The sequence below is a fragment of the Asparagus officinalis genome, chromosome 2 (genome assembly GCF_001876935.1).
Source record: "Asparagus officinalis chromosome 2, Aspof.V1, whole genome shotgun sequence".
Lineage (NCBI taxonomy): Eukaryota > Viridiplantae > Streptophyta > Magnoliopsida > Asparagales > Asparagaceae > Asparagus > Asparagus officinalis.
In genome coordinates, this window is record NC_033795.1 from 83,366,695 (window position 1) to 83,378,086 (window position 11,392).

At 35.4% G+C, this 11,392-nt stretch overlaps 1 protein-coding gene and 1 long non-coding RNA gene across 3 annotated transcripts in view; one reads left to right on the plus strand and one right to left on the minus strand.

Moving 5' to 3' along the window:
• Window positions 597-1,433, minus strand: LOC109831906. The gene is made up of 2 exons (XR_002244596.1): window positions 1,347-1,433; window positions 597-899 (listed from the first exon to the last, which is right to left on the minus strand). It is a non-coding gene; the product is annotated as an uncharacterized LOC109831906 (long non-coding RNA).
• Window positions 1,372-11,392, plus strand: part of LOC109831905 (pleiotropic drug resistance protein 3-like) — a 25,213-nt gene continuing 15,192 nt past the window's right edge. The window contains exons 1-17 of one of the 2 annotated variants that reach the window (XM_020399379.1): window positions 1,372-1,754; window positions 1,988-2,111; window positions 2,244-2,333; window positions 2,508-2,615; window positions 3,275-3,434; window positions 3,515-3,591; window positions 3,874-3,927; window positions 4,031-4,121; window positions 4,659-4,960; window positions 5,049-5,330; window positions 5,477-5,790; window positions 5,891-6,051; window positions 6,124-6,224; window positions 6,412-6,565; window positions 6,665-6,802; window positions 6,902-6,975; window positions 7,078-7,410. In XM_020399379.1, the coding sequence (XP_020254968.1) occupies window positions 1,384-1,754; window positions 1,988-2,111; window positions 2,244-2,333; window positions 2,508-2,615; window positions 3,275-3,434; window positions 3,515-3,591; window positions 3,874-3,927; window positions 4,031-4,121; window positions 4,659-4,960; window positions 5,049-5,330; window positions 5,477-5,790; window positions 5,891-6,051; window positions 6,124-6,224; window positions 6,412-6,565; window positions 6,665-6,802; window positions 6,902-6,975; window positions 7,078-7,410 (2,934 nt within the window). In that variant the 5' untranslated portion in view covers window positions 1,372-1,383. The remainder of the gene's footprint in view (window positions 1,755-1,987; window positions 2,112-2,243; window positions 2,334-2,507; window positions 2,616-3,274; window positions 3,435-3,514; window positions 3,592-3,873; window positions 3,928-4,030; window positions 4,122-4,658; window positions 4,961-5,048; window positions 5,331-5,476; window positions 5,791-5,890; window positions 6,052-6,123; window positions 6,225-6,411; window positions 6,566-6,664; window positions 6,803-6,901; window positions 6,976-7,077; window positions 7,411-11,392) is intronic. The other variant, XM_020399378.1, reaches the window with a different exon arrangement.

An 11,392-nucleotide genomic window follows, 5' to 3' on the forward strand; every position in this document is an offset into this window, starting at 1 on the left:
TTTTTTTAGTATACATAAGATATTATATGCTATACAATTAGTGATTTGGTCAACAACAAAAAAAAATTGTGGGTTTATAGGTTCAAAGAAATTAGAGAATTTAAGATTATGCATAAAATATTCTATGCAAGATGACAACTTGTAATTTAGTTGAAAATAGTCAAATTATGAGGTAGAGTCCACATAAACTAGCAAATTTGGCCATAAACATGAGATATTTAATGACGAGAATGTGATTTAGTTGAAAATGACCAAAATTATGGGTTATAGTCCATAAAAATTAGGGAAGTTCGGAAATTTTGGAGGACAATATACTCCAAACGCGATGACAATTTTTGATTTGATCGAAAACGACTGCAACCGTTGGTAATTCAGAGTATGCATAGAATATTCCATGTGAGATGAAAATTGGGATTTGATCCAAAAAGCCTAAAATCATACTTCACTGTGTACCGAGCGATCAATCAATAACAATAGAAATATCAAAATGAGGAAAGGATGAAGAAAAACAAAAGTAAAAAAGAGGAAACTGGGTAGCTTCCTGGTAACACTGAAACTCTTTCCAGAGTAAGCAAACTCAACAAGGAGTAACAACAAAACAAACAATCCAATATTTAACCAGGAGGTACTTCTATGTAAGAGTATAAGCAAGCAAGTTGCGTAAGGAATTCCAAAAGACAAAATAACATAGCAAATTTAGCAGACTTCTATCCTTGCCTACTAACCTTCAGAGATGCAAACATCTCATAGTTTCAGTGAAAGAAACAACCCCATCACTGTAGGAATACCAGAATTGGCTTTGGACAAAATGCTAGAGTTTGATCGAGTTCCCAATTAAGCGACAAATGGGAAACTTCGCTTTTCAATGGATCGATTCTGGTGCGTAGAAGCTCAACCACCTGAAAATTTTGAAGCATCTTCGAAAGTCAATGAAGAGAGGCTAATATTCAGATTGCTCAAAATTTGCATAACATCCAGTAATCCACAGACATTTAAGTTGCCTGAGGGGTCAGGTATGAGATACCATCTGACGCAAAAAACAAATGTAATTCATTCAAGTTAAAAAGTCAGCTTCGCAGGTTCCTTGTTTTTCCTTCCGAGAAATAGAATGGAGGCTAATTCCAAATGCTAAATTAGTAAATCTAATTTCATAACTAAAATTGGATTGACAAGATAGAGGTGGTCCCATCAACTTCGAATATATAGGATCTCTCCCTAACTTCTAGTCCTCTCCCTAATTTTGCTAATGCTGCTGAAATTAGAGTTTTGATAGAAGACCAATCTTTCATATGCAGTGATGCGAACCTTAGTCTAGTACAAGAGGCTCCTTAGTTTGCTTTATATACCTTCTCTTCTAGACGGAAAGCATCTTCTATATTGAGAATGGCACGATCCGTGGACAACCAAACTAATTCCCTAAGCTTTGAGCTCGAAAGAGGGAGGATCATGGGATCATCATTCCGTCTCTTTAGTTCAATTTCTCAAAGACATTCCAGCTTTGGCTCTGAAAGAGACAGAGATGATGAGTATGAGCTGAAGTGGGCAGCAATTGAGAGGCTATCCACAGTAAGGAGGATGAGAACATCGGTTCTTGATCAAACTGTAAGTGGTGATGAAGAACAAAAGGAGAAGAAGGTAGTTGATGTTGCCAAGCTCGGAGCTCTAGAGAGGCGGTTGTTTGTTGAGAAGCTCATCAAGCACATTGAGAATGACAACCTCCGCCTGTTACAAAAACTAAGAGGAAGGATAGACAGGTCAGTTGTAGTTCCTTGTAATGTCAACTACAGCGACATAGTACGCTATATTATAATCTATTACATGCACTATCCAAAATATAAACCTGCAGAAATATCGTACATGCAAAAATAAGTATGCGCATACATACAACCAAGAAATTGTATACCAGATGATTCTAAATTGTGCAGTAATAAATATCTTTTCCTCAGTAATGGATCTGGTGTGTCTCAAAAAAGAGAGTATTCTACAGGGTAAATGTCAAATTGCCAACGATAGAAGTACGATATAAGAATTTGTGTGTGGAAGCAGAATGTGAAGTAGTCCAAGGGAAGCCTCTACCCACTTTATGGAATTCTGTCAAAGGCATTTTACTGGTACGATGTGCTCCCAAGCAATATATTGTTTGAAAATTGTGGCACTGGGAATTCCTTTCTTATAGTTTTTCCTTTTGGTAGTGAAACTAGAGAAAATTACTTTTCTACGGTAAAACTTCTTTTATTGGACAGGGTCTCACGAAGGTAACAGGACTGAAAGCTGAAAGAACGAAGATAAGCATCCTAAAAGATATAAGTGGGATTATCAAGCCATCCAGGAAAGTTTTTAAGGATTCTTCTTTTTAAACTCAAAAATTACAACATAGGCTCATTTTCTAAGAAACGTAAGCCTTTCTATGAGCAACTCTACGGATGGCCTGTACCAATATTCTAAGTTATCTATACTTGAAAAGCAAGATATTAGTCATGTTTTTTGTTTTGTCTTCAAATATGAAGTTTTCTTGGACTCTGTATTACAGGATGACTCTCCTACTGGGACCTCCAGGATGTGGAAAAACTACATTTTTGCTGGCATTGGCAGGGAAATTAGACAAGTCTCTAAAGGTTTCTTCCCTTTCTTTTATCTTAAAGTCATATAACTTATAGAGATGGAGAAATATGTTTTCTTTCTCTTTGCCATGACTAGTGCTCCTCAAAGATTGTAACTCCGATTAACTTGAGCAATCCTGAAAGCCACAAACTCAATAAGGTTCACACTTACCAATCACCATATATTTGTACTTATGAAGCAATAGAAGTGGTCTTCTATCCATACATTTATTTCTTTAAGTCTCACCCTCTATGAATTTTGTCATTCCTACCTATGATCAATTCTAGCTCATTAAATAAAAAAATCAAAAGTTTCTAAATAAAAAGGAAACACACTTTAAAGTTTTCTTTGCTGAAATAGATTGATATGTAAAGAGTGATGGGTATGTCAATAGATTATCATTGTACCTCATACTTTGCCCATCAAATTTTAATTTCTCACAGAGTCAGCACTTGATTGTCTATGTTTCTGAATATATCTATGAGGCTGTTCAAATAAGACAGGTTCTCCAGGAAAATATGTTGGTCTCGCATTTTCTTACCTAGTTAGCATAGCATATCACCCATGTTTGTGTTCTATAGTCTTTTCATCTTCATACCACTTTGGTAATTCATGCATATTAGCATATGGTATAAATATGTAACCTTTGACAAATAAAAACTTCTTTCCATAGGCTACAGGAGAAATTTGTTACAATGGCTTCAAATTTGAGGAGTTTGTTCCAGAGAAAACATCAAGTTATGTAAGCCAACATGACTTGCACATCCCTGAGATGACGGTAAGAGAGACATTAGATTTCTCAGCACGGTTCCAAGGTGTTGGATGTCGGGCAGGTAAGGTCATAATATCCATGGAAAACTATTTTAGACTATCGAAAAAGTTATCTTGACATCAAACTTCTCGGTTTTTAAAGAAATTATGAAGGAAGTCAGTAGAAGGGAGAAACAAGAAGGAATAATCCCTGAACCAGACATAGATCTATACATGAAGGTAAACCATAACTCCAAATCATTACAGTTTCTCACCAGGAAATACCAAGACACTGATGCCGCTTCATACTAATATATAGACATGCCAATTTTTCAAATCTATAGTATATACTTAAAGCACTTCAAAAGTTAATAGAATTATTCACAACGAGATTGGGTGCTATATCTGAGCATGTACTTTTGCTTTAACACTATTATCATTGTTCAGATAACATTAGATTGCATGAAATATCTGTTGTATCTATCTTATTACAAGGACTCACAAAAGGATTGGTTAATATAGGCAATTTCTATGGAGGGATTAGAAAGAAGTCTCCGAACAGATTATGTACTAAAGGTAGAAGAAAATTGAAACTCAGGGTTCTACATAAAGAGCAAAACATAGTAGTTCACCTCAACCTTTAACTTTCTAACAGATCTGAAATGTGTTCGCTTTGCAGATAATGGGATTGGACATCTGTGCGGATACAATGGTAGGGGATGCCATGAGAAGAGGTATCTCAGGTGGCCAGAAGAAAAGATTGACTACAGGTACTATGAACGCTAAGGAAACAAAATGCTGTGCGTATTGCAGGACAACACAAGCGCTTACTGATAAGAAACAGAAGTTGGCATGAATTGAAATAATTCTATTAACATTTTCAAACTTACATCTAACTAAGCAATCCATATGAGACATACTTGCTACTTTTCAAAACTCTGTCCATGCATGTATCCTTCTGTTCAAATTCTTTGCTAACTTTGGAGGTATTCCTTTGTCCATGTCCCTACCCGCTTATAATTATCTTCTACTCAGCTGAGGTCTTCGTTTTTCTCTTTCGTAACTGAGCATTTCTTGGGTCTTACCTTTTTGGTCTCCATATTGTGACTAGGCTATGTCCAACTTGGTACATCATGCACTTTACCAGGCCGATGCAAGAAAACTATTGACGTTCTTGAATACTAAAGCTTCACCCATATGCAGTACATGTATATGTATAGTATACATGCAAGTATTCATGTAACGTGGACCCAAATCATTGTAACTACTTATGCTTGTTATTCTTACCTTCCAATTGAGCCTTCTAGGTGAGATGATTGTGGGACCAACCAAAGCTCTATTTATGGATGAAATATCAAATGGACTAGATAGCTCCACAACATTCCAAATTGTTGCTTGTCTTCAGCAGTTAGCTCACATTACAGAAGCCACTGTGGTCGTTTCACTTCTCCAGCCAGCACCTGAGACCTATGATCTCTTTGATGATGTCATCTTGATGGCGGAAGGCAAGATTATATACCATGGTCCTCGCAGTGATACTCTTAATTTTTTTGAGGAATGTGGATTCAAATGTCCAGAAAGAAAAGGAGAAGCCGAATTCCTTCAGGAGGTAACCATTTTGCTAGATCTACTAACTTATCCAATGTTCTTAACTTACTTTGAACACTCGGACTAAAATATATTTGAATTACACTCAGGTTTTATCCAGAAAAGATCAAGAACAGTACTGGTCTCATTTGCATAACCAATATCGTTATGTTTCTGTGGATCAGTTCTGCAACAAGTTCAAAGCATATCACATTGGACAGAGACTTGATGAGGAGCTATTAAAGCCATATGACAAGTCCCAAAATCATAAAAATGCTTTATCCTTCAGTATCTATTCCTTGCCTAAATCGGAACTATTTAAGGCTTGCCTAGCAAGGGAATTTCTCCTAATGAAAAGGCATTCATTTACATACATATTCAAAACAACCCAGGTATCTGGTCTTCTTAAGAGTTAACAATGTCTTCTTCACATCACTTATCTCCCCAGTGAATATAAATCTAAGAGTATCTTTCTTCACATCACGTATTCTCCCTAATTAACATAAATCTAACCTAGTTATATATAACCATTTTGCAGCTTACAATTAGTGCAATCATCACGATGACTGTTTTCTTGCGTACAACCCTTGGAGTGGATGTTCTTCATGCCAATAACTATCTGGGTGCACTCTTTTACACACTTCTTAGCATCATGTTCAATGGATTTCCAGAGTTGGCTTTGTCTGTGTCAAGACTTCCAGTTTTCTATAAGCAAAGAGATTTTTACTTCTATCCTGCATGGGCTTATGCAATTCCAGCTATTCTCTTAAAAATCCCTATTTCCTTGCTAGAATCCTTATTGTGGATATCTATTACTTATTATACAATCGGGTACAGTCCGGAGGGAATAAGGTAGTTTTCAACTTAATGTTTCTAATCTTCAGGCAGTTTAGATAGATAGTGCAGAAATATAACCAAAGCTGAAGGAGTTCACATCCTTCTATTGGCATAGGTTCTTACGCCAATTTGTTCTACTATTCGTTGTGCATCAAATGTCAATATCCATGTTTCGTTTCCTTGCTTCTTACTTCCAAACAATGGTGACTTCTATAGTCAGTGCTAACTTGACATTGTTAATTGTCCTGGCATTTGGTGGCTTCATTATCCCACAATGTAAGTCTATTCCTTTCGTGGCCTTGAGTTACCAGCTAAAGTGAATATGATATTGTAGATTTTCTTCTGCAGCCTACATACCTGGTTGGCTAAAATGGGGATTTTGGAGTTCACCATTAACGTATGCAGAGATAGGTTTTGCAGTAAATGAATTCCTTGGACCACGATGGAAGGTACCATGGCTAAAGCTCATAAAGTTCACTTGCAATAGTTTTCAATATTCATTGATCTCTCTCCAACTCCAATTCTTCTCCGGAATTCGTTATCTGACAAATTTCATAAGCAAATGCAACTGTACAAGTTTATTATTGATTCTCTCCAGCTGTTCACAATTGTTTTCTAATAGTTTATACTTTACAGATTCCATCAGCAAATAGGACTGTAGGACAGCAAGTTTTGACAAGTCGTGGACTGAACTTCAGTGGAAACTTTTACTGGATATCATTGGGTGCATTAATTGGATATATTTTACTCTTCAATATTGCCTTTACTTTAGCCATGACTTTCAAAAAACGTAAGAAACACCTGCCAACTGGGTCATTTTGAAAGGAATTCAATATACTCTTGAACTTTTTTTTCTGCGTGCAATTGATGAAAACTTCTCAACTTTCAGCACCTGGGCGGTCTCGTGCCATAATTTCCAGTGAAAAGCTTTCTCAAATACAGGGAGGAGATCATAATAACACAATAGACATGACAAACACTTGCACATATTTGTCTAACGGAAGTCCTAAAGAAAGTAAAAGAACTAGTAAGATTGTTCTGAGCTATTTTTTTCATGAAGAGGAAAATGATTATAATAAAAAGTGTAGCTCAGAAGCAAACTGAACTTTATGTCAACATGCTGCAGGGAGAACGGTTTTGCCTTTTATGCCCCTCATAGTAACATTTCAGGATGTGCAATACTATGTAGATACACCTCTGGTAATCTTGTTAGTTGTCACAATATCACTGTAATATTACAATTAAGGGGTCCGTATTGATGGAAATTGACATTCTAATATTCATTCTCTTTCGATATACTAGGAAATGAAAAAACAAGGGTATGCAGGGAAAAAACTGCAGCTACTACACAATATTACAGGTGCATTCCAGCCTGGAGTTCTTACAGCACTGATGGGTGTCAGTGGAGCAGGAAAGACTACACTTATGGATGTTCTTTCTGGAAGAAAAACTGGTGGTACAATTGAGGGGGAAATAAGAATTGGTGGATATCCTAAGGTACAAGAAACCTTTGCTAGGATATCAGGATACTGTGAGCAGAATGATATACATTCTCCGCAGGTTACCGTTGAAGAATCAGTAGTATATTCAGCCTGGCTACGGCTTCCAAGTCAAATTGATCAAACTAGTAGATCTGTGAGTAATTTATTTTGGCATAAAGTAGCATTTAACTCTTTGTGCAAGCACAGACATACCTAGTTAAGATACTAGCTGTTCGTATTAAGGTAAATTGTTGTTTCTGAGATGCAATTTTGAGGTAACACATTCATCTTAATCACCAGGAGTAGCATTTAACTCTTTGTGCAAGCACAGGCATATCCTACTTAAGATACTAGTTGTCCGTGTTAAGGTAAATTGTTGCTTCTGAAATGCAATTTTGAGCTAACACATTCATCTTAAATCACCAGGAATTTGTAAACGAAGTCCTCGAAACTATTGAGCTTGACGAAATCAGAGATTCTTTAGTTGGGATGCCTGGGGTGAATGGTTTATCTACTGAGCAACGGAAACGTCTAACAATTGCTGTAGAGCTCGTATCAAATCCATCTATTACAAGATTCAGGATCTATAGTAACTCTCTAGTTCTGCAATATATGTATCAGAGTTCCAATGAAAATCATATATGGCAACAATATGCAAGAGGCCCATATTCGAAATATGACCACAAACCATATGATAATCGCTTTAGATTACTCATACACCTCTCACCATTTGGTTCATGTTTTTATGGATAAAATTAAACATATTTTTCTCTTTGTGCAGTTGATCTTAATGAAAAGGGGAGGTGAATTGATCTATTCTGGCCCCTTAGGTTGGCACTCAAGCAAAGTTATTGAGTACTTCGAGGTAACTAATTTCCATACATCATACATGCAGTCATAGTCTATGAAGCTCTGCATGTCAATGAGATCAGAAATAAAAAATGTTAGTTTCTGCAATTTTTTGTTTAGAGTGGATATGACCTAAAGATTTTCTCTCTGTAGTACAACTTATAAATTGGTAAACTATGTAATGCATTAAACTATCTTTCATTTTTCATTATTATACATCAAGAGCATTGCAATGGCTTGAAAAAAATGCACAAACCATCAAATCCAGTTAGTAGCAATTATATTTTGATATTAAAAGACTGCCTAAATGAAAAATACTCACTTACTTGGAGATTTTGGCCAAAATAATTGGTTATAGTTGACAGAGATTCAAGCAGTTCAGGCACGAATAAAATATTCTATGCGGAATCACGACTCTTGATTTCATCAAAAATGGCTAAAATCATGGGTTATAGTCCAAAAAAATTTACAATTTAAACAGTACAATTAAACAGACAAAAGTTTTCGGAGATACCTAGATCCTGGAAAAGCCCCGAGGAGTTGCAGGACCAAGGAAATCCGGCAGCCAACGTAGAACAGACTCCAAAAACCTGAAATAAAATTCCATAAACTTCCGCGACACCGAGAGCATATAGTAGTACTCCGCCAGCAGTAAATATTAAATCACATATAGAAGATATCCGACAACCACGACCAGATTGCTAAATGCAGATTAGGCCAACAAAAGTCACGATGAAAACATAGCCGAAAAGCCAACATCAATAACAGCCATGCCTTCTACACAACAATCGATATCCCCACGACCTACAAAAGCTCCAACGCTTATGTTCAACAGAGCCGGACAAAACTGGATAGTATAAAACGAACAAATTTGCATCCGATCTAAGAATAATCCCAAAGACGCCACACACAAACTTACGCGAGGTTGTACGTCTACGTCATACATACACATCTAACCGTAAGAAAATTTTAATAGAGTCACACCAAAATCATATATCCACGCTCATACGGAGAATAGAACTTTAGAAAAACATAGACCACACTAAATTGACGACCCATACTACAGAGCAGATACAACACATGTCAAGAACCTGAGAGAGTCCTTAAAACATCACTGAACCACAGACCGCCTGCGGCCACAAATAGAGCACGAATCCACGAGGCGGTGAGTATATCAAGAATGATAGGGACACACAAAAAGAAGGAGACTATACCTAAATAACACATCTGAGGTAATTATCAGAACAATTTTATCAATTGTCATTTTTCTCTAATAGACAATAGTAGTTAAATGGGTATACCTATGATCTGAAAGTGCAATAGCCCATGGGAATTCTAGCGAATCAACATAAAAGAGAATAAATATGTATATATCGCTAACAATTGAATGTCCGACATAAATGCAACAAATAAATTGAAAGTTTACTATTCGGTTAGGCATGCGGCGTACAAAATAATAAACCTAGGGGGAATAGGGTAGAGTAGTACAACCACCAAAAGAACGAGAAACAACAAACGACGCCCCCTGTGATCACAACTACAAAACTCATTCAGGATAATTCCGATATATAAGAGTCTAAAGACAATTAGTGCATGTAGAGATAACAATCATACATCCCTGTACGAAATAGCAGTACTTACAATCTAATGTTATTTGAATAGACTTAGTCAAAACACCCACAAAACTCACAACACCAAAGCCTGAGGCGGAATCCATATGTCCCAGAAATGAGAATTTGGATATTCATAAATATACAGTAGAGGGTAAACGATATACAAAAAAATGTATATGCAAAAAATTCAATCCGAAGTAGCAGAAATATTCTACGTGAATACAACCTAGATGTTAAAATGCAAACCAGGTTTAATCACAAAAATATTGTCACGAAATCGAGAATTTTGGAGATAATAAATAATTCATACGAGATCACACTAATCAAAAATTTTAGAGTACGAATAAATATTATATATAGTTCTAGCAAAGACAACCTTTTCTGGTCAAAATGTACATATAATCATGAATATCACTAAATTTTAGGAATTTTGGAGTACGTTTAAAATGATTCTATGTGAAAACACTTTGATAAAATAGTCAAAATCAGTTGATGTAGCCATAGAGCTTGAAAATTGAATATTTAAATACAGCAAGTATACGACAACTTGTATTGGCCAAAACGAAAAAATCATATTATTTCTGCAAAATTTAGGAATTTAAAGTACACAAGAAATTATATGAGAGATGTAATTGATTGGATGAAAATTGTATACATGATTATAGCAACAAAAAATAAGAATTTTGGATACACAGAATATACTAGATGTGAGAAGGAATTCATTATTCAAAAACAGCCAAAATCATGACAGTCATTGATCCAGAATTTGGAATACACATAATATATTCTATACATGATGGTAATTTTTTCATCGAAAATAGCCAAAATCACTGAATATAGTAAACAAAAATTTAGCAATTTAGGAATATGCATAAGATATTCCTATGTGGGATGACGACTTGTGATTTGGTCGACATGATCAAAATCATTAGTTGTAGTTCACAAAGAACCGAGAATTTTGGAGTACTAATAAAATATTATATGCGGGTGGAAAATTTGCGACTTAGTCGAAAACAACCAATATCATGTATTAAAGTACAAAAATTAAGGAATTTTAGAATAAAACATAATATATTAATGTTGATAAACAATGCATGATTTGGTTGAAAATAATAAAACATCATGGGTTATAATCTATGCGTGACGAAAATTTGTGTGTGGTCTAAAACATCCAAGATCGTGAGTTATAGTCTACAAAAATTCAAGAATTTAAGAGTATGCATAAAATATTCTATTTTGGATGACAACTTGAAATTTGGTTGAAAATGACCAAAATAATGGATCATTATCCATAAAAATTCAAGAATTTTGTATACGCCAGAAAACATAATATATAGGACGACCAGTAGTAATTTGGTTGAAACTGACCAAAGGTATGTGTTATAGTTCACAGAATTTCGGGAATTTTTGGAGCGCATATAAGAGGAAACTTGTGGTTTGGTAAAAAATGTTGAAAATCCTATATTATTGTCCATAGAGATTCAGAAACTTTGGAGTACGCATAATATTTTATCTAAGGGACGACAACTTGTAATTTGACAGAAAAAAGGGCACAATCATGGATTATATCAGGAACTTTAAAGTATGCATGAAATACTCTATGTTAAACAATTGTATATGATTTGGTCGAAAATGACCAAAATCATGGGTTATGTTCCTCTGAAATTTAGAAAA